Below are 25,896 nucleotides of genomic sequence, written 5' to 3' on the forward strand. Positions count from 1 at the left end.
GCAGGAGCAGTCAGGCTAAGCATTAGGGACCTGGGGGAATGGATTTTCGGTTCATCAAAAACTAGAAAGGCTACTGGGAGAGGGAATAGATGAGCAAAAACCCGGAGGCTGGACTGAGGGCTGAAGATGAGGTCAGGGAGGAGCCTGGCAGAAAGGAGGAGCCTGGCAGAAGGGAGGAGCCTGGCAGAAGGGAGCAGCAGGACCCGTGGCCGGCTTCCAGAGCAGAAGGCCTCGAATGCAGAGCTGAGGAGGAGCCAGCATGCTCACCAGGTGTCACCTCTCGCAGGATAACTTCTGATCCTCCCAAGCCCCTCAGCCCTTTCCCGGGGCCTGCACAGTTGGCAGGGGCAGGAGAGGCACCTTCTGAAAAGCCTCTTCTTGGGGGCTGCCAGCACACCATCTGACCCCACCAGACTGGACCCTCACCTGCCATGGTTCAGGGGCCAGAACTGCAGAGCAGGATTCCCAAACAGGTTTCTGGGAAAGAGTGTTTGCTGAAAGAGGAAGGGAACCAGAAGGAAACCCAAGCCTGGGCCACAGCCAGCCACAGCCCCTAGTACTCTGGAATAGCGACAAGAGGCGGTACTGAATAGTGGTTATGGATGGAGCTCTGGGGTCAGGTGGTCCCACAGCCAAATGCTGGTCCACTACTCAGGGTCTACAATGACCTTGGAAAGGTTACTTAACCTCTCTGAGCTGCAACAGCCTCATCTGGGACATTGGTGTGATAATAACGGTACAGCTCCATGGGTGTCCGTATGACAATTGAATGAGACTACATAAATCAAATCCTTAAGGCTCTGATACAAAGTAAGTGCTTTAGTAAATACTGTGCGTGTATGCTAAGTCACTTCAGTTGTGTCCGACTCTGTGCGACGCTATGGACTGTAGCCTGCCAGGCTCCTCTGTGCATGGCATTCTCCAGGCAAGAATACAGGAGTGGATTGCCATTTCCTGCTCTAGGAGATCTTCCCAACCCAGGGATTGAACTCGAGTCTCTTAAATTTCCTGCATTGGTAGGAGAGTTCTTTACCACTAACACCACCTGGGTAGTAAACAGTAGCCATTAGTATGGTGACTCAAGAAAGGGGCTTCTGGAAAATCCTGCCTGGGGGATGAATACAGGATCTGGGCCAAGTCTGGGTTGACTGGCTAAGAGAGGTCTCTACCAGCTGTACTGCACCCTGGGAGGGGAGTGGGGAGGGGAGGAAGGAGGGCAGCTAACTGCTGCCCAGGTGGAATTTAACAGTCTCTTAAAACTGAGAGAGCAAAGAAATACAATGGCCAGGCCCTAGGCCAAGAGACTTGAGGTGGAGTTGGAGCCTCGTTGATGGTCTGTGTGGTCTTAGGCAAGTGTCTTCCCCGCTCTGAGCCTGATTTTCCTCTGCCGGATAAGGGCAGTGGCTAGAGGTGGCCTGGGAGCACCCAACAGTCCTGTGCATGTGAAAGGTGGTCCCTCCCCCCAGTTGGTTCCCTGGCACTAGAACTGGGCATCTAACTGTTCCTGGAGCCTCTTAGGTTCCCCTTTCCCTGGATCCTGCGCCCAGGGTGTGGCCAGGCAGGCCCAGGGCCCATGGGAGGCAGCAGCTTGAGGCCCTGACCTTTTGGTCCAGAGTGAATACACTGGTCATGGGACTGCTCAGAATAGTTATAGCACTATATTCAGCTGTCTTGGGAGGCCCCGAGATCCCTGGTCCAGGCAGTGGGCCCTGGAACGAGCCCCCACCAGCCCCCTTCCCCTGCCTTTGAGACAACATACTTCCCTCTTTGGAGGCTCAGGCCAGTCTCCTCTAAAGCTCTGGCACATTCTAGACTGCCCAGAGTTAGGGAGCACAGACTCCTGCCCCCGGAGTGCCCCAGACTCTCACTGAGGTGTCGTAAGGTGGACAGAGCTCCCAACCCCGGAACCAGGAGTTGGAGACCTGAGTTTCCAAACCACTCCCCTAACTTGTTCACATGTGACCTTGGATAAAGCACGCCTCTCTGGGCCTCGACTTCCTCATCTGTTTCAATAACGGTTCCTATTAAACTGAGTATGTAAGAAGCTTAGATTCTGGAGCGGGAGACAGATTGGAATCAAGCAAGACTGCTAATGAGCATTTTATTACACACTAGATTGCTACTCTGAAGAGAAGGACTCTGGTCCTAGACCCAGCCTGTGGGGTCCAGAAAAGCATTGCCAGGGGACTGAGGTTTGAGGAGGGGTGTCAAGGATAAAAAGGGGCAACTCAGGAGGAAAGAGTACTCCAGAGGGAACAGTATATGCAAAGGCCGTGAGGCAGGGAGACCTAGCACGTGCAAGAAACTGAATTGCGGCCAGGATGAATGAAGCTCATCTGATGTAATAGAGAGAGCCAGGCCAGAGGAGCCTAGAGAGACAGGCAGGGCCCGAGGGGCCACAGAATGGGCTGGGGAAGCACCGAAGGGTTTTAAGCAGGCAAGGCTATGAGCTGACAGATTTGTGAGTTGAAGAGATCTCTGTGACTTACAAGTGGAGGACGACATGGAAGGGCCAGGGGCTGGAGGCAGGACAGGAGTCAGGAAGCTGCAGGAGGGTGGGCCTGAGGGACACAAAGGTGGCTGGAAACCTGGATAGTGGGCATGGAGACAGAGGGCAAAGGGTGGAGTCTAGAGAGAGTCATGGAGTAAAATGCTAATCCAACCAAGAGGAGTTTAATAACAGAAGCCAACATTTATTGAGCACTTACTGCATGCAAGGCCCTGTGACTTGGGGCTTTCCACCAACATGTAGATAACTCAGTTATTCTTTCCATCAACCCTCTGGGACAGGTTCTTTCACTACGCGCCCATTTTAGGGGTGAAGAGGCTGAGAAACTGACTGGAAGACTCTCGGTTTGTGACTTACATTGCTGGTTGGGGAGCTGGAGCAGGAGGGGCTGCAGTACCACTCAAAGACACATGGACACTTGTCAAAGCATCGTGGGAAGGTGAAAATCACCGAATGGGGGACACACCATGGTGAGGAGTGCCTGGGGTGGCCAGAGGGGAACACACCAAGCCCTTCTGCCCTGCTCATGGGTCTCCTTCACGTGTTCCCATGACTCAAAGTGGGGCCCTGACCTGGGGCAGTGCACTCTGAGGTGGGAGCGAGCTGCCCAGGAAGTCCCTATTAGCATCCCTGTCCCCAGTCCCTCCATATGCCAAGCCAAGAGCCCAGTGTCAGCTGGGACCCAAGGGAGGACCGAAGTCTCTGGCTGGGCAATTCATCCCAGCTGCCAGGTGACGATCCTCCCCAGGGAGTTGGGGGAGAGGAGGACCACATCAGGAGGACTACGTCAGGTCCCGAACAGGTGGGGACAAGGAAGGGAGACAGACCTGGCATCAGAGGAGAGCTGGGCAGTGGGGTGGATGGAGGTGGGGCTTCCCAAGCTTGGGGTCACTGGCATTTCATTAGAAAGTCAAGTGACTTTGGGGCACAGATGCTCCGCCCCCCCCCCACACACAGGACACTCTCTGGCCTGTAGCACAGGGCACACCATTGGTGATGTGTGACCTGACACCAAACGATTATCCTGATGACAACATGAACATCAAAGATAAAAGCCAAGAGCCTCAGACCTGTTCTGGCCCCCAGGGAAAAGAGGAGGGCAGTTTTCAAAGCTGGGCTGCCCCAGGCTGCTCCCACACGACCCTGCCTGCTCCCACACCTCCACAGTTTTGCATGCCAGCACTGCCATCCCCTGCCATCCTCCCATCTAATTCCTACTTGCCCCTCAAAGTCCGTCCCCAAGTTACCTCCTCCGGGATAGTTCTTAGTCTCACAGTCCCGGGAAGCCCCTTCACGGCCCTTACCACAAAGTGTCATCGTCATCTTTTGCTCGTGTGTGTCTGGGGCATGACCCCTCACCCCAGAAGACAAGTTGGGCTCATCCTGCCCCAGCTCACCTCCCTACCCCTCACTCCCTCAGCCTGGGAACCCAGGAACCAGTAGGAGAGAGGGGCCAGCGAACCAGCAGCTCCAGCTAGCACCATCACCTCCAAGGAGCTCAGATGGAGCCTCCCACCCCCCCCAGTTAGCCCCTATCTCCCAGGGCCACCACTAAGGCCTGCAGTGGGGTGGCCTCACTGTTCACCAACAACCAACTGGCCTGGGCTAGAGCAGTATTTCCACTGAGGATGGGAAACAGGGGGCAAAACCACTCACTAAGGTGGCTCAGAAGTCCCAGGAGATGAAGGCAGCAGGCAGCAAGCGGGTCTGAGTTTCACCTCCCTCAAGGCATACATACACAGAGGTAACCAAAAGCCTCTCTCACATATAAGTCCACACAGCCACACTGACACCAGGTTCCCGCACACAGCTCCTGCCTCACACTCGCCTCACATACACACAGGGTCTCTGTCACACATGGAGCTCCCAGCCCACACAGCCTGACACACAGATGGTCTTGTGCATGCAGGCTTACATGCAGAGCTTCCCAGTGTCCCACCCGCCATGCACAGAAATACACTCACCTCAAGTCTCTCACACTCTCCCCAAGAATCCTTCTCTCTCTCTCACATGCACAGAGCATCTCTCTGACACATACAGTCCCCTCTCTCTCTTATATACGAACTCTCTCCCACACAGTCTCACTCTCACACACGAAGTCCATCTCTCAAAACCCACAGAATCTGTCTTTTTCACATTCACACGGGATTACTCTGATACAGAAACACAGAATTTCTCTCACGTAGTCAATCTCAACACACACACACACCCACCCCCAGAGTCTCACTCACACATGCTTTTATTCTCATGTGGCCTTTCTCTCTCTCTCTCTCTCTCTCACACACACACACACATGAAGAACCTCTCACACCCACACAGAATCTCTCTTACACAGATTCTCACACATACAGCTTGTCTTTCACACACACCTACAATGTCACACACAAGATTCTGGTCTGGAATCCCGAATAAACATTTAAATCCCGGCCTCGAAATCTGAGGCAGCCTGGGGCCCGCGAGGGGGAGGGGTGAACAAAGGTGACGGCGGCGGCGGCGGCGGAGGAGCCGAGATGGAGGAGGGAGAGAGGGCGGGCGGGCAGCCGGCTGGGCTCTGCGCAGATGAGCCGCAGAGAGGCAGCGCAATGCAGCTAGGCCAGCCGGGCGTGCAGCGGGAAGCCTGGGTTCTAATCCAGGCTCTGCCCTCACTTCCTGTGTGCCCTTGGGCAGGCCCCAGTGTCCTCAGCTGTCACCCAAGGGAGCTGGAACAACTCTCTGTGGCCACTGGGGAGAGAATGTCCCACAGACAGGCTGAGGGGGGCACCTTCTAAGCATCCCCCCACCCCCCACCCCCAACCACTGCTCAACTTTTCCCTCAGAGTCTGCTCTTCAGTGGACACTGGAGAGAACCAGGACTTTTCTGTAAGATTCTGTAAGATTCATGACCCTCTTTAGCCAACTCATGTATCTGCATGGGGGAATGGCCAGTGGGAGGAGATGGACAGGGCAGGGGGCTAGAATATGTCCCACGTGACCCCTGCCTATCCTGAAATTTCAGGGGCTAGGGTCAGAGCCCTAAAGCTGACCCCAGGAGTGGGGTGGGGGGACGCAGCCTCTTGCTAGGGCGCCAGGAGGTGGAGAGGACCATATGGAAGTTGGGCCTACTCTTTGCTTCTGGGGCCAAGGGGATGGTGGGGTGGTAGTAAGATGCTTCCCAAGGTCAAATGCAGGCTAATGGGCAGCTGCTTTAACCTAGGACTCTGCTCCTTCTGCCCCCTGCCCCCATATGCACCAGTTCAACCTCCCAGTCCCCTTTCTCCTGCCCCTCCTCACAGCTCAGCTACAGCCTCCAGTTACATAATCCCCTGGCTATGGTGGCCTCTGTCAGGAGAGGGGAGCGGGGAGACCTCTGAGGATCCCAGTCTCCTCTGGAGATGGCAGGGAGCTGGTGGCCAGCTGAGTGGAGGACAGGGTCCCAGGAGACTTGGGTCCCAGTACACCATGGCCTCTAACTCGCTGGGTGACCTTGGGCAGGCTTTTCAAAACAGAGGGTTTAACTCTGTCTCTATTACTGCACCTCCACACACCCCCTGCCCGCCCCAAACACTGATCTAGGATTTAATATATAAGACCTGTTGCCCTCTCCCTCAGATGCTAAAACACTGAGTATTTTATTTCAGTAACACATCCATCAGGCCTGTGCCTAAACGCAGCCTTTTCCTGCTGTGGACGCTTCAGTGCCCCTGGGTCCCTTCTCCCCACTGGTCAGCCGAGCAGGCACTCCTGCTCCCTCCCCTGCCCGAACCTCCCTCCCTGGGCTCCGGACGGCAGGAGGGAAGGGGTGTGGAGCAGTAAAGGAGATGGGGCACTGCAGGTAATGTCTTGCCTGGGAGAGGATTAGGGGATGGCTCACACTTGGGGGAGGGACTCTGCTTTAAATTCCCAGCTCTGACCCTTCCCCTCTGTTCAGGTATCTGAGGGCAGAACCTAGCAAAGGCAAGAGGGGTTTCTTCCAGGGTAGGTAGCTGCTACCCTGTTTCCCTTTAGGGCTCAGTTAAGCAGCAAAGACCTTTAGAATTCACCAGATCCCCTCTCTCACTTTACATTTGAGGGAACTGATCGGAGGAGCCATATGATGGGCCAAGGTGGGCAGCAGGGTGCCCTTTCTCTCTGGCAACAAGCTTCTGTCATTAAAGGAGAGTGGCTGATGAAGACACACCTCCTTCTCACAGGCCTATAGACCCCCTTTCTGTCCCAACAGGTCCTAGAGGAAGCACAGGCAGAAGCCCAGAGGTCCCCTTCAGCCCTCTCTCCTTTTGACAAGGAAGAAAGGCAGGCTCTGTTTCCAGGAACAGGTCTCAGAGGGATCACACCCTCCCCCCCTCCCCCACCACATCTATCAGTTAATTAGCCATAAAGACTGCCCCTTTAAAAAAAAAAAAAAAAGACTGCCCCTTGACCATCTCCCTGGGATGGTCCTGAGGCTGCTCCCCAGGGTGGGGTGGTCCATCTCAGGCAGCAGATCAGGTCTCAAGCCCTCTTCTGTGGGCCCTGGCTGGTCCCACATGCCCCTTAACCTGGGAGAGAGGAAGGACTCCTGCTTCCCTCCCCACACCAAAATCTAAAGGACAGTTCAGAGCTTCACCCTGCACACCTGCAGAGATGGCAGTGTGCATGCACAGGCACGCCTGCACACTCATACACACATGCTCACTCATTCTCACCACACACCTTACCCACCCAAATATACACTTACACAAATATGCGCACACTATCAACTCACGCACACAAACACACCCATTCACACTCACTTATACAGACTAAATTCAGAAATACACAGACCTTTACATATGTACAAAGCTAGCCACCCTTGAGGAGAGTCACTGTCTCTGACACAGGCGCACAAACACCCTCCTTTCTGCTTTGACTCCCCGGGCACCAGTTTTCGGATCCAACCCTGCCCGCTGCCTTCCCCGCCCCACTCTTCTCATGAGTAAGTTGTCACTTACCCTCGCGTAGCGGGATGAGTAGGGGTCCTCGAAGAGGGCCCAGATGCGCGGCTGCCAGCGGCGCCAGAAGCCGCCAGGCCGTCCGTCTGGGGAGTCGCTGAGCGCCAGGCGCTTGGTCATCTCCAACTCGTCCTCGCCGTCGCCTGAGTCGCCGGGGCCGTCGGCGTCCGCGTCGTCCGCGCTGTTGTCCAGGGGCGCGCCGCCGAAGCTGTCCAGCGCCTCCTCGGCGTCGCGGTGTTGGCGGTAAGTCATCCAGCAGCAGGGCTCCACGTCGGTCTCGTCGATGCCCCAGAAGGCCAGCTCCTCCTCGTAGAGTGGCCCGCACACGTCGGCCGGGCAGTGCAGCTTGCCCGTGCGGTAGTAGTTCAGGATGTGCGCGAAGACGCCGGGGTGGCGGTCGAAAAAGAACTCGTCTGCGCGCGGGTCATAGTCGAAGTGGCTGTGGGCGTCGGGCTCCGCCAGCCAGGCGAGCCGCGTGCCGGGCAGCGTGCGCAGCGTCGAGCGGTACGTCTGGTGGCGCGTGCCGCCCACGTTGATCACGATGCGCTCGCTTTCGTCCCCTTGGCCCATCGCGGCGCCTCCTTAGGCATGGCGCGGCCCAGGGACACCCATGGGAGCGGCCGCCAGGGGGAGTTGGCGCCGGGGAGGGGGGCGCGCGGCCTCCTCCCCCCTCCCCCCAGCCGTCGGGGGGACAGAGGACCGCGGTTCCGGCTACTCCGAGAGCAACCTAAGCCCTTCAGGGCGCTTTCTGTCGGGTGCTGGTCCAAGGGAGTGTGCGCGGGATCCCCAGGGTCTCCGGGAGCCAGATGTGGGAGGGAGCTAGTCCGGCTGCGGAGGAGGCAGAGGAGGAAAGAAGGGATGGAGGGAGAGAGGGAAGGGGTGGGTGGGGGGGCAGGCGGCGCTCAGCGGCGAGCCCCGGGAGGAGGGCAAAGAGGGTGGGGGGGCCGGGCTCCCGTCCCCATCTCAGCGGGAAGATAGAGAAATCGACACAAAGCTATCGGGGGGAAGGTCAGCTGCTTCCAGGGCCGGACATAGATCAGCTCCTGGAAGGGGGAGGGGAAAGGACGAGAGGGAGCCGGGAAACTCGCGCTCTGCTGTGAGGTGGTCGTCGCAGCGCGCTCTCGGCGCGGGGGAGATGGATGCCCGCTGCCTTCCTCCCTGCGTGGCCCGGCTGCAGCTCGGGGCGCAGGGCGGACTCCGGCCCCCTCCCTCTCCTTGCCTGGCTGCCTGCTCCCCCCGGCGGCAGGCGCGCCTGTCCGCTCGCCCGCCCTCCTCGCTCCTTCTCCCCGCCTCTCGGAGGAGATGGCGGGCCCCCTGGGCAGGGGCACCAGGGGTGCTGTTCGGTGCTGCTGCCGCGGAGCGCTGCGCTCCGTGCGCTCCGGCTGGATCTGGGGCTCTCCTCTGGATTGCGCTCCGACTCGGGCTCCGGCTCCGGCTCCGGCGGCGGTGCTGAAGGGACAGCTCCCGGACTGTTGGCGGAGCTGCGCGGGGCCGGGCTAGGGGTCTCCCGACTGGGCTCCGTCTGCGGGGCCGGCGGGCACTGATTCCGGTGCCTCTGCGCCCTGCGCTCTGCGCCCTGCTTCGGGCAGGCGGTTGGCGCTGTCGACCGAGGCGAGGGGGCTGCGGCGGTCGGGCCGGGGAGGCGAGGGTGGCGGGTCTGGGCGCGGCGAGGCAAGGCTGGTGAGGCCGGGGAGGCGAGGCGCGGAGCGGCCGCCGCCGCCGCCCGCGACGCTGCTGCTGCCGGGGCTGCTGCTGGGCTTAGCTGGCTCGCTTGCTCGCTCGCGCGGTCCGCGTCCAGCCCGCCGCTCTCCGGACACGGGCACACGGCGCGCGCAGCCGCACTCGCCCCCGGAGGGAGGCGCCGCGCTGGGTCCTAAAAAGCCCTGATTCCGCGCCCCTCTCCCAGCCCGGAGCGGAGCCCGGCCTCCTTCAACCCCGGCGCTGGGGGCGCCAGCCGGGCACCCATCCTGCGGCTCCCGGGGAGGGGGGCGGAGAGGAACCCGCCAACGCTCCGCCCTGGGGAGCGCCACTCAGTGGGTGGGGGATCTGGCAGACGTCTCGACCCGCGCCCCTGGGTCAGACTGAGGTGAGAAGGCGGTTTGGTACCCGCCTTTATCTTTCCCAACTAGGGACTGTCTGATTCCCTAGTGAAATGAGACACCCTTGACCGCTATCAGAGACACCTCGATCCGGATGGCTCCAAGCAATTCTTTAATATCGACCTTTCCAGGGAACCTGGAGTCCCCATGTCGCTTTCATAGGTACCCTATTGCATGGATTCCAAAATAACACTTTCTGCGCTCCCCTATGCACTACATACACCTCCACTAGGTTGTGTTGTCCTCTAAGCCATCTACTAACAACCTGATAATCCTGGACCCCTATTAGCCCCTTTCGACCCTTTTCTGACCCTGGGCCCTTCTTAACTCCAGGCTGACCCTAGTCTCCCACGAGTGCCTCATGCTGTGCATATTGATCCCAGCTCACTGATCCTCCCACACTAGCCCAGGATCCTTAGTGGGGATTCTGTTCTTAGAGGTGAGAAGAAGCAACTCCTTCTAGTGGTCCTGAACATTGACAGGCCGCCTTTCTCACTGGGTTTCAGCTGCACTGGAGGGGACGCTGATGCGATATCTGGGAGCTATATAGGAGCAGCTCCCCTGCGGTGATTCTGGGTTTCACCGTTGATGCTGGGGTGGGAGCTGCAGTTTGGGCCCCGAAGCCTTCTCAGCCCATGTTTGCTGGCAGACCCTCAGTTTACTCAATGAAGCCATCACCCCTTCATGCCTCACTTGTTCCAGGCTTGGTCCCAGGCAGAGAGGCACAAGCCACTCCAGGGGCTCCAGGCTGTCAGGGAAGTGGGCAGGTGGGCCAGGACAGGGCTGGGGAGGTCAGGCCCAACTCCAGGGGTGGCTGCGTTGGGAAAGAGACTTATTGATCCAGCCCAGCCCAATCGAACACAAGGCTGCCTGGGCAGAGGACGATTTAATTAAGAAGACACGAGGCTCTTACTTACCTGTCGGCACTTGCTCACTGTGCAGACAGCTGTCCCTCTACACTGACCCACAGACCTGGTTGTGGACCTGGGGACGAAGCTGTGCTGCAGGCATCTCTGTCCTCACATGCCAGGGGAATCCCAGCCCAGCTCCAGTGAAAGCTGTGTGTGCTGGGGCAAAGGTCTGGAGGAACGGAGAGGGTTGGAGAGGAGCAAGGGGCAGAGCAAGGGATGCAGGGTCATGGAAGGACAACTGAGAGACAGAGAGAGGCAGAGTTATGGCAGAAACAAGGGCAGAGATGGGCAGAGGCTCAGAGAGAGCTGGAGTCCAGGGCCAGGATGGCACTTCCTCCCTCCAGAGATTGATTTGTATTCTTCTTCTAAAGGGAAGATGTTTCCCCTTCAATACAAAGACTTCCGAGTAATACGAAAGTGAGAATGCTTTTCAGTGTCCTCCTCTCCTGATCAGTGTGAATCCCACCCCCTACCCAAGAGGAGGCGGGACCTGGTGCAGCCCAGGTTGGCCCAAATTCAGATTCCCAGGACATAGTTCTCTCAGAAAGTTCTGCCTCAATCCAAGGAGGTGATAAAATGGAGAAACCGAGTCCCCAGAAGGAACAGAAAAAGATGGATACAGAGTGATTCTGCCAACCAGGCGGCACAGGACTCCACCTCTTCCCTCTCCTGCAGGACCACATGCATCAGAGTGTGGCTCCTTAGCCTTCACTGTAGCTTACTTCACGTCCTCAGAAAAAGAACTCTCAGCTCCACCAGGGCTCCTTCTTGCTTGCCTCTCTCCACAGTGCACAGAGCCACAGTCGCTGCTCGTTAAGGGCTGGATGATTTGAGAAAGGCCAGGAGAGGGGCTGGGATCCTAGAATCCTCGTGTGAGAGGCCATAGGAGTCTGGAGCCCTAAACCAGGGCTGAGTCAAGGGGAAACCCACCCAGGTTTTCTTGGGAAGTCAGTGCAGACTCCACCTCAGGCTTCTACCCCATGGTGAACCATAATGGGCAACTAAAGCACGCCCCAGGGGGTGGGCAGAAGCAGAGGGAAAGGCAGAGAGAGGCAAAGGGTGCTTAGAAGAGGGAAGCTGGAAGAAACCCTGGTCAGGCCTGGCTCTATAGGGCTAGAAAAAAGAGGCAGGACAGGGCTGGAGGGAGGGGGAGTGTGAAAGTGTATCCATTGCGCCTAAAATCCCCTACAAGGTAAGCAGAGCTGGCTCAGAGAGAGGAGCCTCCCAGGTGGGAGAGAGTAGCTGCCCATGAGGTGCCCCATGCTGTCCCACCTTCATCCTTGATGACACTCCGCGGCCCCAAAGGATTCCCCCCTTCTCTATCCTAAGCAGGGACATAAAAGTTCCTTCTCTCACTTCCTCTTCACACTGTGAGAAGGCTGGCATTTGCATAAAGCCCTGAAAAACCAAGAGGGCATCATGGGGGAGGGGGGAAGGGAAATAACTCCAGAGAAATGGGGGTTGGGAGGGGGAACCACTGAACAGAGCCTTAGCCTCTTACCCACAAGACTAACCACAGACCCTCCGCCCAGATGAGAACCCCACCACTTTTTGAGCTGTCCCTCTTACTCATAGACATTTGCTCCCTCCCTTGCAGAGGAATCACTGGTGCTATGCAGAGTGTCTTTGATATCAGTGGCTGATACTAAAAAGTATACAGGCAGGGCTCGGGGTACAGTGAACTAACAGTGGGGTGATGTTACTCAGTGGTCAAGAGCATAAACTTTGGAGCCAAATTACCTGCGTTCAAATCCTAGCTCCGCCATTGACTAGCTATGACCTCGGGCAAATTACTCAACTTCTCTGTGTCAGTTTCTTTATTGATGAATAATAAGCCCTATATCATAACACCTCAGCTCTGTCATTTCTCTTGTTGAGGCTGGAGGAGGGGGTTGATGGGAGTGATGAAGAATGAGCTAAGGCAGGATATGGGCTAGAAAGAGGTGAAGGGAGTCCTGGAGCCAAGTTTGGCCTGTGTTCTCACACCTGGCACTTGCAGGCCTTAGATCTGGTCCTGCTAGGCTCTGGAACTGGCCCAAGTCCACCACCCCCCACCCCCCGCCCCGCCCCCGGCAGGCCTTGATACAGGTTGGCCCATCCCACAAGCTCTCTCCCAGGCCAAGAGCCTTCACATTCCTGGTGGGTTGGGATGCCATCTTGTGGCAAAATCTGAAAACTACCCTAACCAGGGCACAGAGCAGGCTTTGAGGAGATAAGCCTGTATCTCTTCTGCAGATCAGAACTCCTCCGCTCAATGGACAGGGGAGGGTGAAACTAGAGGTGCCATAGTTGGAAACTGGTGACGGTGGCTGTCAGATCTGTAGCTTGAGAACTGAACCTGGTGCCTAAGCTGGGAATGGGGTGGGGTGTACGGTTGCTTTTTACCTGTGATCCCTGGGCGAGTGGATCTCAGATCTCTTAGTCCAGCCAAAGTCTAGAAAAGGGCCAAGGTAAAGAATCTTCCAAGGAAGTGCTAGAGTGGGGTTTGTCAATCTCTGCACTACTGACATTTTGGATCAAATTATCCTTTGTCATGGGGCTCTTCTAGGAGATTTAGTAGCATTCCTGGCCTCTATCCACTAGATGTCAGTAGAAAGTGAAAGTCACTCAGTAGTGTCCTACTCTTTGCGACCCCATAGACTATACAGTCCATGGAATTCTCCAAGCCAGAATACTGGAGTGGGTAGCCTTACCCTTCTCCAGCGGATCTTCCCAACCCAGAAATCAAGCCAGGGTCTCCTGCATTGCAGTTGGATTCTTTCCAAGTTGAACTACCAGGGAGGCCTGAAGTTTAGACATTTGGTGGGGGTTGGGGGTGAGGGTGGGGAGTGGGGGTGGGGTCACATTAAAAAAAAAGGAACAGAAAGTTGTGTACAAAAGTGAATATTTATTGAGACTTAGAAAAGAAATCAGGACCAAATGTAAAATTTAGAAAGCCAACAAATACTAAAAACGTTTTTAAAAATCCAGAAGAATAATAGCTTAATATTGTTATTAACTTTCTAACACACCTACATAATACTTTTAAATATGCTGTATTTACTTGGAAGCATTCATAATGCCAACGAAAACAGTTGCAACTTTTTTTGCAATTACCAAATCATGTTCAGTTAACAAAACCACATTTGTTGTGTTAAAGCTTCATCAAATATGGCTGAAAATGAAAAAAAAAATCATCATCCTACCTTATAACTATTTTTTTCTGTGCATCAACATGAATCTGCTTTAAATTTACATGCCACTTTATAGCCTCCCATAGTGTATTGGGCAAGGTTTGTGGCTACTGAAAATACCACCAGGACTGGGTTATTCAGACACATTCATGAAATGGATGGGACCCAGAGTAGCCAAGATAATCTCGAAGAAGAACAAAGTTGGAGAACTCACACTTCCTCATTTCAAAACTTACTATGAAGCTACAGTAATCAGACTGTGTGGTATTGGCATAAGGGTATATACACAGATCAATGGAATAGAATTGAGAGCCCAGAAATAAGCCCATACATTTTATAGTCATTTAATTTTTGCCAACGGTGCCAAGACAATTCAATGGAAGAAATAAGAGTCTTTTCAATGAATAGCACTGGAACAATTGGCTACCCACATGCAAAAGAATGAAGTTGGATTCCCTCTTCAGATCATCTAGAAAAATCAACTAAAACTAAACAAATACCTAAAATGTGAGAGCTAAAACTATAAAATTCTTCCTTGGATTAGGTCATGGTTTCTTAGATATGATGCCTCAAATACAAGCAGTGAAAGGAAAATATAGATAAATTGGACTCCAAAACCAAAAAGACTTTTGTGCTTCAAAGAACAATATTAACAAATTGAAAAGACAATCCATAAAATGAGAGAAAATATTTTTAGACTATACATCTGATAAGGGTCTAGTTATAAAAACCCTCATAACTCAATAATAAAAAGACAAATGACCTCATTTTAAAATGGACATAAGATTTGAATAGACATTTCTCCAAAGAAGATATACAAATAGCCAAGAAGAACATAAAAAATGCTAACTTCGTTAGTCATTAAGGAAATGCAAATCAAACCACAATGAGATACAGTTCACACCCACTTGGACGACTAGAATAAAAAGACCATAACAGTGCTTATTGAGGAAGCAGAGAAATTGGAACACTCATACATTGCTGATGGGAATGTAAAATGGTGTAGCTGCTTTGGGGAAGACTTTGATAGTTTCTCAAAAATTTAAACATAGAGTTATGATATACCCAATAATTTCACTTTTAAGTATACACCCAAGAGAATTAAAACCATATGTTTACACAATAAGTGGTACGTGACTGTTTGTAGCAGCATTATTCATAAGAGCTAAAAAAATGAAGACAAGCCAAATATCTATCACTTGATGAATGGATAAACAAAATATTATGTATTCACACAGTAGAATATTATTCAGCTATAAAAAGGAATGAAGTACTTTTAAGCTGCTACACTATGGATGAACCTTGAAAACATGCTAAGTGAAGGAAGCCATACATAAAAGGCCACCTAGTGTGTGGTTCCATTCATATAAAATGTCCAGAATAGGCAAATCCATAAGGACAGAAAATACCTGAGTGGTTGCCTCGGGCTGGGGCGAGGAGAGAGAGTGGGGAGTGACTGCTAAGGGGTATGGGTTTCTTTGGGGAGTAATATTTTGGAATTTGATAATGATGATGGTTGCACAAAGCTGTGGCTATAGAACAAACCATTGAATTCAGCACTTCACCAATGTGAATTTTGTGATATGTAAATTGTATCCCATTTTTTTTTTTATTGTGAAAAGTAAAGGAAGGATCAGTAAACCAGGAGGCTATAGATAATTTGCTTATGCTAAGAAGAATCTGTCATGGTGCCAGCTCCCTTATCTGTAGAGGACCTATTTTGTTATCTTTTTCTTGAGCCTCTTTTTCTTTTTTGGGGGGGGGGATGTGGTGGTGGGGGGTGTTATCTTTTTCTTTCTCTGAAATGCTTTAAGTTAGTTTCAGAACTGGAACATACCTTTTAAATTCACTAATTCATTACACAGAGAGAGAGCCCAAGTCCAAAAGGGTGAAGCCACATTCCCAAGGTCTCAGAGCTGGTCAGGGGCACAGCCAGGCCGACATCCTGGAAAACATGTGGCCATTGACATCAGCTGGGACTTGCTCTTTGCTTCTACCGGGAAAGTTCTTTATGAATTAATACCCACAATTAAATGTTATCTGGAAAAAAAAGTTAACTATACAAAAGTGACGCTGTATGGAATAAAAACAAACACTACACAGCCTCACATCGTCCCCCTTAATACTAGTGAGCTGTGTGCCAAGGATTTAAGCGTTTTATAGGAGAGAAAAAACTTGAGTTAGAACCAATTTACTTTTTTCCATCATTATCACCATCACCATTTTGGTCTTTCTCTTCCTTCTCATCTCCTCATCCTTTCTGCCTTCCTCTTCTGGATCTTTTTTTTTTTTTTTTTTTTGCCTTTTTCAGTCTTGCCCACCCCTTTCCATCCACATTAGGCTGTATATTATTTAATTGCCTCTTCATGTGGTTCTATAATATCATTTTCTATACAGATAATTGAGAGCTTATTCAATCTCTCCCTCAACACAGTTGATCAAAACTTGTTTTGATATCATTGATAATTTAGGAAAATTTCTTTCAGGCTTACCACTCTATTGGAAACATCTATTGAAAAGTGTATCTAAAACATACTTTTAAAATTGTCAAATTTGGCAGAAGCTCCATCAAATTTCTCTCATCTATGGACTATAGGAGTTCAAGGTATTTTGAGTTTTCAGTGATTAATTATAAATGCTTTTAAATTGGTAATGTTCATTTAAAACTTTGTTGATGCTAAGGTCTTGTTATAATGGCATATTATGAATTTTATTCTATCTTTGTTGATGTCACTATTTTGTGTTAGACCAGCAAAAAACTTAAATTGTTTTCCAATATGTTCATATAATTCACTCTTCTTTGTTGATTAGATTACCAAACAATGCAAGAGTCTTATCAATAATTCTGTTCAAAAGTTATCTCTTTTAATAAATTGCTTTTTGTTGTTGTTTACTTGCTAAATCATGTTTGACTCTTTTTGTAACCCTGTGGACTATCACCTGCCAGGTTCCTCTGTCCATGGGATTTCCCAGGCAAGAACACTGGAGTGGGTTGCCATTTCCTTCTCCAGGGTATCCTCCTGACCCAGAGATGGAACTTGCATATTCTGCATTGGCAGGTGAGTTCTTTACCACTGAACCACCAAGGAAACCTGCCAGTACATTTTTCATACTGGTATTATTTTACGTAATTAAGAATTAAGCAAATGCTAGTCAGAGACAATTCCATTTATAATTTGTCCTAGGATACTACATCAAAAATATTTTAAATATATATATATATATAATATATATATATATATGGTGAGTCATGGCTCCGAATAACACTTTAGAGAATAATGTTTACAGCACTGCCTGTATCACTCTGTCTCCACAGGAAAATAATCATTTTCTCTTTATGCTAAAGATAATGAAATTTAATGCTACAGGAGTAGCATCCTTTTTAAAAATAATTTTTAACAATGGAATTTCAATTTATCATCATTCCTCTAATGAAGATAGAATAAAATCATACCTTTAAGCATACTAACAAAGAACCTGAAAGCAAAAATTTGTATTTAATCATTATTCAATAGATTATAGATATATTTCAAATTTTAAGGAATTAAATTACACTAACATAATATACAGTATTTTCACATGTAAAAGGGCTTATTAATTCTAAAAGAGTTCTCAGATGGACTTTGATAAGAAAGACAGGTTTAAATATGAAGAATGCAGCCTGTTCAAAATTAAGAAAAATGCCTTGAACTTACGAGGGCAACAGCTACATTTGGTATGATCTAAATATATGTTGGGGATACAATTGTCTTCTCAATGTCAGAATCACTATAACTTATTTCATTGTTCATCGTTATTGCTTCTGTTTTATATTTCATTTACTTAAAATATATTCCATTAAACCCAAATAAGATGTATACCTCTTGAGAGGACCTCAACATGCCCATAAATGCCACCTAACATGAGGGGGGAAGTCAGAATAGAAACAATGGTCATAACTAGTTTCCTAAAATATTTTACTTTGAAATATGTGAAGAAAAAAAAAAGAAAAACAACTAAACCATGTGAACCTATTTCTAGGGCTTTTCATGCCAGGGACAGGACCTAAAGCTTAAATGTCCTTAGCTTCCAGGTACACCAGCTTTGACAGTATGTTCTGAGGACTTGTGTGCTGTTGCGTGAGCACACGTGTGTAGAGACACACACATGTCTCTATGGAGAGCATGGCCCAGTGTCTCCTCAGATCCAGCCCAGGTGAAAATGGCCCCAAGAACAGGGATGTTTTATCTACACTGCAAATGGGGTTCAACTAGATGTCCCCCACCTCTGGCTCTGCCCAGGGAACTGAGATGAAGAACAGGTCAGGAGGGGACCTCAAACCCCATCATCCATGGGGTGATTCAGTCTCTAGCTGAAAGTGTTAGTCACTCAGTCATGTCTGACTTTGCAACCCCATGGACTGTAGCCTGCCAGGCTCCTCAGTGCATGGGATTTTCCAAGCAAGAATACTGCAGTGGATTGCCATGGGCCCCTCCAGTAGATCTTCCCAGTCTGGGGATTGAACCCAGGTCTTCTGCATTGGCAGGCGGATTCTTTACCGTCTGAGCCACTCTGGTGGCTGCTATCTAGCTACTCCCCTGCATCCTGACACACTCTCTTCCTCTCTCCTTACTTCCTCCACAGAGGCTCAAAGGCCAGGCCGCTAAGCATGCAGTCTTTGGAACCTCTCTGCCTGGGTTCAAATCCTGCCTCATGATTTAAGCTGATCTAGTTGAAGTTTTTTTCTGGGAATTTTCAACCTGGAGTTAAATGGTGAGGTAACTCTCTTGAGTCGCTGCAGAAAACCAATATGGACCAGGAGAGAGAGAAGGCAAGAAGGGAGCGTGTCAAAGAGCAAGAGGGGCTCCGGTCCCAGCTCTCAAGGCCCACGGGTGCTGTGGTGCTTGCAGCCCTGCTCCCTTATGTGAATGGCCCTTTGTCCTTCCAACACATCCCCTGCAGGGTTTAACCTTGTTTGAATTGGGTTTCTGTCACTTGTAACCGAAGTGTCCTTGACTAAGTGTGCCCCCATGCCTGCTGCTTCTTCTCCAGAGGTCTCTATCTCTGTAACAGCACCAGCTTCCACCCTGAAGCAAACCAGAGCCCAGAGTCACCCTTGGCTCCTCCTTTTCTCTCCTACCTCAGGGCCTCCAGACACAAGGCTCTGTGAAGAGTTCAGTGTACCTGGCCGCAGAGGTGAGTGAGGACTGAAGTCCTGCCTGCTCTCTGTCCCTAGCCATGAACCCTGGTGCAGGACACTGTCCTCGGGAAAGAAGAGACCCCCTTTTCAAATTGCACACTAGCTCTCTATAGGCTATAGTAACCCTATAGGCTACTGGAGCCGTTGTGTATATACAGGAGCTCATAGCCCTCTAGGCTACTGGTTCCTTAGTGCAGAAGCTCCGCCTCCTCCTCCATTTGCCGGACTACTCTCTCATACCCCATCATCATCTCTCACTGCAGCCTCCCTTTACTCCTTATGGTATACCACCATTTCTAAAATCACTTGAGTCTCTGTCTAGCCTCTGTTTCCCTCTTTAAGCTGTGTGAAGGTAGGAACTCTGCCCTCAAGTTTCTCCGTTGTCCTGTCAACACCTACATTTTATCTGGCATCACTGTCTCTATTCCTGTGCTTTCTCTCCCATCCCCAGTCACTATCCCAGTTCAGGCCACACCATGTCTCCTCTGAGCAACCCTGGTGGCCTCCTGACAAGTCTCAAGTCTTGTTCCCTCCTATCCATTCTTCCAGCTCAGACTGGTCTGTCTAAAATACAGATTTCTTTGTATCCTTCCCCTGGTTAGATTCCTTTATGGCTCCCTATGGCCTTCAGGATAAAGCCTAATTGAGGTCCATTGTGACCCCGCCTCTGCCTTTTCCCCATCACACCTCTGGCCCCTTGTGCATAGTTCACTTTTTGTCACCTCTGGGTCTTTGGCCTTTGCTATAACCTCAGCTTGGAGCATCCTTCTTTGGCTCCTCTTTCCTGGCCAACTCCTTCAAGATTCTTCTCAGGGTCTGCTTGCTGTCCGTACCTTCTGTTCCTACTGCATCCCTCTCCACATACATCCCCATTCTAGCACTTAATTCATCACCATGTAACCAGCAGCTAAAAGATCCAGCCTCCCAAAATGTCTGCGTGCATCCCAAGGTCAGAACTGTGTCCATGAGTCTCTGTCTTCACCCAGCCTGGGATCTGGCATCTTTTGAATGAATGAATCCATGAATGAGCCCCAAGAGGTCTCAAGGGACTGTAAAGAACCCCAAGGCAAATCTGGGGTCGCAGCCAGATGAAAAGTGGAGAATCATTAGTAGCAGTGAAGAGCCCTGGGTGACCCCCCAGGGGCCCTGCACTGGGGAGAGCTGAGGCTCTCCTAGAGCAGAGAGCAGAACCCTAGCTGTTCCTTCTGCCATATGTCTTGCCTGCATTCCCCAGGCGCTCTCCACACCTGCCCTTCCTGGGTGAGAAGAGCCCTTGAAAGTGGGCCTGTAAGGTTTTCAGGGGAAAAAAACATTTGTAGGAGTGGGATTATAGGAGACATTGAGGTCCTGGTGACGAGTGTATGTGAATTGGGGGTTGGGGTTGGGCTGAACTTTTGCCAAGCCATCCATCCGGGGTGTGCTCCCAGAGGTACCTCTATGTGTGTGCGTTCCCTGTGTATGTGTGTACCCTGAGTATGTTTGTGTGTCCCCTGTGTGTGTGTGTGTGAGGGGAGGTCTGTGTCATTGTGCATGTGTCGTCTTCTTTTGTTTCTCAAGACACAGTTCAAGTGGCACCTCCTCCAGGAAGCACTCCCCAGCACCCTGACTAAATCAGTAGCCCCTTCTCAGCTCTCAGGGTGTTTATAGCTTGAAACCAGCACTGATGCCACCTGAGGCGATGCAGGTTTGCACACTCCCCTCTCCCTGCAGTCTCTAGACTCGTGTCTTCTTATGAGATCCCACGGAGCCAAGATGCTGTAAGTGCCGGGCTACTTACAGTAGATGTGTCTGTGCCTGCCTGGCCTTCCATGCCGCCCCTTCGTGATTACACCTATCACCGAGAGCCTGGAAGTACCCCTTCACACTCATTTCATTTTTCCTCATAATGCTGTAAGCACCTTATTTATCATACCTATGAGGATTTCGAGTGGCATCTGGGGGACATAATTTTCCAGGGATTCTTCTGGACACCATACCTGGCTTCAGTCTTTGCGTCTGGAGGGGCGTGATTCTCAACCGTATGCACTTTACAATCAACTGAGTAGTTCTGAAAAGTACCAGTACCTGGCTGGGGGTATCTGGGGGGCAGATACTTTAAATCAGAATCTCATGGACCTTTTATTAACTACTCAGATCGCCCTAATATCCATCCTGACATGAGAACTACTGATCTGTGTGCTGTGACGTGCTGTTACGGTCAGAAGAACCTCCTCTCATAATGGAAACACACACCGCTCCCTCCCACAGGCCCCAAGCTTCCCCCTTACAGTCCGTTTGCCGCCTACAGGGGTCGCTGCGGTACAGCTGGCCCAGTTTGCGGATTTCCCTCGCTGTCAAAATCCAGTCCCCAACCCTAGCGAAAGCCGGAGCCACCGCGGTATAAATTAACGTCTTTATTTCGAACACCTGAGCGAGCGCCCGCGGCTCGCCTGCCTGCCGTATAAACATACAAAGTCCCTGTCGCACTGCACACCATGCCTCAGAGATAAATACAGCCCGAGGGGCTCCTGCTCTGGCAAAGCAACTCTTATTTACAGGAATAGATTACAAAAGTATTACAAAAAGTGGTCCTGAACCGGGGGTGGGGGGTGGGGGTTGGGAGTGGTTACCGTTACACTTGTTACACTTGGGAAGGGAGCGGCGGGAAACAGCTGAAGTCCCCAGGGGGCTCCCGAAAGGAGGGGCACGCCCTTTTAAGCGGTCGGGGGTCTTGGGGGCGGGGCTTAGGCCTGCGTGGGTCCCACCCCCCATGGGGGAGGGGGCGAGAAAGAGGAAGGGCCCGGCTCCTCAAGGGTCAGCTCCGGCCCACGGAGTAACATCAAACGGCCACCACAGCGGGTCTCAGGGAACAGCGCTGAGTGGGGGTAGTGGGGTGGGGGGGGGGGGATGGGGAAGGACCTTGTCCTTGCCCTGGCGTGCGGGAGGCGGAAACACAACAGTTCCCCTGCCTCTCCTGCCTCGGGAGGGTCGCTTTTAAAGCGCTGTTGGGAGGAGGGGGGTTGGCACTTAAGCGCAATCTTTTGGGGGCGAGGGACCCTAGGGGCACCATCCCTCGGGCCCATGGGCAGCGGCGCCCCCTCGATGCGGCCGCCCAACCACTCAGAGCACCTGGTAAATCGGGTTGGGGTTCGCGCCCGCGAGGCCCTGAGGGGCGGTGTCGGGGGAAGGGGCCGGGGTGCCGCGCTCCACCTCGCTCCCGGCGGCCGCCTCCTGCGGGCCGGGAGACGACTCCGGCGGCGCGTCGGCCAGCAGAAGCGCGGGCGCGGCGGGGCTCTCGGTGGAGATGCGCTCCACGATGCTGGACAGGCAGTCGAGGCTCGACACCGCAGCGCTCTTCCCGGGCCGGGGTTCTGCGCGGGGAGGGGTAGGTTAGTATGCAGGGGTGCACAAGTCTCCCACCTCCGAGCTCAGTGCTTTGGGGCAGACGGGGAAACTAAGGGCCGGCCAGAATTCGTGAGGATCCCATGGAATTTCAGGATGAAAAAGGAGGGAACTACATGCTTAGTATTTCATTCCCGGTACTATCGCCCAGGATGGGGGCAAGGAGGTCCTAGATAAAGAGAAGCCAGCTTAGCTCCAAAGGGCATGTGGGAAGGAGGCGCGAATACGCACCGTTGGGCGCCTCGCTGTAGTATGTGCGGTCGTAGCAGTTCCGCCGCCCGGCACCACTCGGGGGGCCGCTGTAGTCCATCTGCAAACGGAAAGGGCGACCGAGTCAGGCCTGGGAACTGCGCGGGGCGGGAGCTCCACTCCCTGCAGCCGCCCCCTCCCCGACTCCCCATCTCCTCAAATCTCAGCCACGGGAGTTCCGGGCCCGGATCTGTCTGGGTTGGGGAGCAAGAGTGGGCAGGAGCTGTCTGCAGCATGGGCCAACGAGAGGCCAGACAGTCACCCAGGAGCACAAATCTGCATTTCGGCAATAGGGTTAAGAGGAGAAAAAGCAGATCTTCGTGTCGGCGCAGCAGTGTTCTAACAGTGCCCCCAATCGGGTGGATCGTATCCTTCCTGTGCATCACCAGAGCCCTTGGCCACCCCAGTGACAGCTGCCTGGGGCACCGGGGGTCCACTCCCTGTAAGGTTCCCCGCCCAACCCTCCCACCAGAGGGCCAGCTCCTCGCCCTCTGGTAAATACATTCCTGATATACCAAGAGCTGCCCTCACTTCTCTAGCCCAGGGTCCTGGCCTTACCATGCCGTCGGAACAGTTGGAGCGCGGACTGGACGCGTCCGAGTCGCCGCTGTAGTGCTCGCCGCCGCGGCCGGGAGGTAATGGGCCAGGCGCGTAAAAGGCAGCGGCAGCGCCAGGGGGCGCGGCGTCCTGGTCGCGAAGCAGCGCCTGCAGGCCTTCGATATAACGGATGGCGTTGCGCAGGATCTCCACCTTGGGCAGCCGCTGGTTTGGGTTGCTAGACGTGCAGCGTTTGAGCGTCTCGAAGGCCTCGTTGACTTTGCTCAGGCGGCGCCGCTCGCGCATGGTAGCAGCCTTGCGGCGGTCGGCGTTAGTCGTCTTGCGTTTGCACGCCTTGCAGGCCCACAGTAGACAGCGGCCCGCCTGATGATGCCCGCTGGGCGCGCGCACATGCTCGTCCTCGCGCGCGCCCGGGGCCGGGTGCGCGGCTGCTGGGAAGTGCGAGTGTTCTTCAGGCTTCAGGAGCGCGCCCACGTGCACGAGGCGCGGATCCAGGTCCTCGAAGAAGCGCAGGTCCGGGGAGTCAAAACACGGGTCATCATAGAAGTCGTCCGCTGTTGCAAAGTTGCAGAGAGAGCCGTCGGGGCCCGTCAAGTCTACGTCGCGGAGCGGCGGCGACAGCAGCTCCATATCCCAGCGCGGGGCGGCGCGGTCCTGGCTTTGCCCAGCCTCAGCGGCAGCGGCAAGGGTTACCAGAAACTTGCTGCGGTTCTGGAGCCCCGGCAGTGAGATAGCAAAGCACTGAGGGTCTGAATGTATAACCAGCTGTTCCCCACCCTCCCCGGTCCTGTCCCGCCTGAGGGACGGACGGCGAGGAGAGCCGCGGCAGCGCCCTGGGGCCTCCCCACCCCTACCTTCGCACCAGGCTCCCAGGGCTATTTATCCCGTAGTAGCCTAAGGGCCCCCGAGCCCGAGCTAGCGGCTAGGGGCGGGGGCGCCCGAGGCCAATAGGAACAGAGCGGGGAGGAGCTTGGGATCCCCAGGGTGGCAGCAGGGGCCCGAGACTGGCCAGCCCCCTACCCCTTGACACCCGCGCGCGAGCGCTCGGGCCCCTCCCCAGGCGGGGAGGACAGCAGAGGCTGGCAGCCCTACGCAACTGCACTTGGCTCCCGGGCACACTCTTTCCAAATTTCTCCAGCACTGGACTCCTCGTGTTTCCGCGGGAAACGCTGGCAACGCGCGCTTACCTTCGGGCTGACTTTGGGGTCCCCTCAGTCCACTGATTTGTGGGGATCCAGAGCAGGATAGGGGTAGAAATCAAATCGGGAGAGATCTGGAAAGAGACACACGGCAATAAGGCAGAGGTACACTCAGAGCTGAGATGGTGAGACGGTGAGCGGTAAACCCAAGAGGCTGAGACATTGAGGGAGCAGAACGCTAGTCAGAGGCAGGAAAATGAGCAACGGGAGATAAGACCCAGTCCCAGTGGGGGAACCTGAGATTGAACGTTGCGGTCGTGCCGCTTGGTCAGCTCCTGCCTCAGGGACTCACTCAGAGGGTCGCGGACCCATTTTCTCTGCTCGCTTGGAAACCCAGCCGCATCTACACAGGAGTCGGTGATCGCTACTAAAGCTTCCTGCCAATCTCTCCAAACTCAGGTCCTGTCCCAGTCTGGAGGGAAGGAGGCAAACTTCTGCCCAGTTCAACCTGTGCGTTTCCGCAGGGAGATGTCCAGCGCGGGTCTCGGACGCGATGACTCTTCTGCTGGGGAAAAAACGTCCGTCTCCTCTGGGCTCGCCTCCACCGCGCGCAGTGCTGCGCAGGGAAAGTTCATTGCGCAAAGGCTTAGAACGCCGAGACCGCCTGAGAACCCGACTTCAGGGTGGAGTCTTTGAGAGCGGAGTTTGCTGACCAATGACCGGAACCCCACAGTTCCCTGCGTGATTTTGTAGAAGTCACACCTTCTGAACCTCAGTTTCCCCACTTTGTAAATCTGAGGATATCGATAGCGATCTCTCAGAGCGATTGCGGTGGTGGTGAGAATCTAAAGAGAGCAAAGATGTGGGAGCCCTCAGTCCGAGGTACAAGGATACACTAACAAGAGGGCTTGCTTCTGTCGTCGACGCCAGCTGGACAGCGGAAGGTGTGCTTCCTATGGCCTTCTCCGCTGTCGGCTGGGGCACTGAGGCCCCAGCAGCCCACGGAGGCCAAGGCAGTCTTAGGGCTAGGCTTCTGTGAAGGCCTCAGGGCATTTCTCCCCAGCCAGGGCCCCAGGAGAGACTAGTAATAGAAGGAGGAGGTAGCCGCTCGTGGAACTCTGGCTCTCACAAGCTCTGGGGTGGTCTCTGTCTCCACTCCTGTAGGGCGGCTCAGCCTCCTCCTGAAACTTCAGTCCACACCTTCCTCTCAACACCTGGGCTAGAGATCTCTTGGACCAGACACCCCTACTGGGTCCCTCCTCCTGGAGCCCAAAGATATAAGCAAGAATGTTCCTTGTTCCTTTCCCACTGACTTCTGGAAGCTGTCCAAACTGGCCCTCTGCGCTCTGAGAAGTCATTCCTTCTCTTGTCTTTCGGAGCCCTATCTTCTTTACTTCTCTGCCACTTGTAGTAGTGCTGAAGGTCCCCCTTTAGGAAGTGCTCACCTCCTCTCACTCCATACCACCATCTTCATTTATTCATTCAGCACACCTCATGGAGTGTCCACGATGTACCAGATGCTGGTCTAGGTGTTGGGGATACAGCAGTGAATAAAACCAAGGCTCTGCTCTCATGGTGCTTACACTGTAGGGTGGGTTGGCAGATAATAAACAAATAAGTAAGGGAATGTATGATGTCAGGAGGTTATAAGTTCTATGAAGGAAAATAAAGCAAGACAGGGAAAAAAGTGGTGGAGATTATTTCATTATGTGGAGTGGTCAGGGAAGACCTCTCTAGCTTGATTCCATTTGG

At 53.0% G+C, this 25,896-nt stretch overlaps 2 protein-coding genes across 2 annotated transcripts in view; both read right to left on the bottom strand.

Moving 5' to 3' along the window:
• The window catches only part of KCNC1 (potassium voltage-gated channel subfamily C member 1), a 44,641-nt gene extending 36,609 nt beyond the window's left edge, over positions 1 to 8,032 (bottom strand). Inside the window, exon 1 of the mRNA XM_043901791.1 lies at positions 7,456 to 8,032. Coding sequence (XP_043757726.1) covers positions 7,456 to 8,025 — 570 coding nt within the window. The 5' untranslated portion in view covers positions 8,026 to 8,032. The remainder of the gene's footprint in view (positions 1 to 7,455) is intronic.
• A 13,162-nt stretch (positions 8,033 to 21,194) lies between these two features.
• Positions 21,195 to 23,884, bottom strand: MYOD1 (myogenic differentiation 1). Its single transcript, XM_043901801.1, has 3 exons — positions 23,006 to 23,884; positions 22,430 to 22,508; positions 21,195 to 22,167 (listed from the first exon to the last, which is right to left on the bottom strand). Exons 1-3 carry the CDS (start codon positions 23,633 to 23,635, stop codon positions 21,917 to 21,919), a joined length of 960 nt encoding a protein of 319 aa, XP_043757736.1. The 5' UTR covers positions 23,636 to 23,884; the 3' UTR covers positions 21,195 to 21,916.
• Positions 23,885 to 25,896: the final 2,012 nt, after the last annotated feature.

This window comes from Cervus elaphus, chromosome 1 (genome assembly GCF_910594005.1).
Source record: "Cervus elaphus chromosome 1, mCerEla1.1, whole genome shotgun sequence".
Classification (NCBI taxonomy): Eukaryota; Metazoa; Chordata; class Mammalia; order Artiodactyla; family Cervidae; genus Cervus; species Cervus elaphus.

What these genes read in the sequence shown, in the direction of transcription:
- MYOD1 (XM_043901801.1), bottom strand. Translation starts at nt 23,635, where the DNA reads ATGGAGCTGCTGTCGCCGCCGCTCCGCGACGTAGACTTGACGGGCCCC. An exon ending in CCAACTGTTCCGACGGCATG is followed by an intron (nt 22,509 to 23,005) that starts GTAAGGCCAGGA and finishes TTCCGTTTGCAG; the next exon opens with ATGGACTACAGCGGCCCCCC. An exon ending in CTACAGCGAGGCGCCCAACG is followed by an intron (nt 22,168 to 22,429) that starts GTGCGTATTCGC and finishes CTCCCCGCGCAG; the next exon opens with AACCCCGGCCCGGGAAGAGC.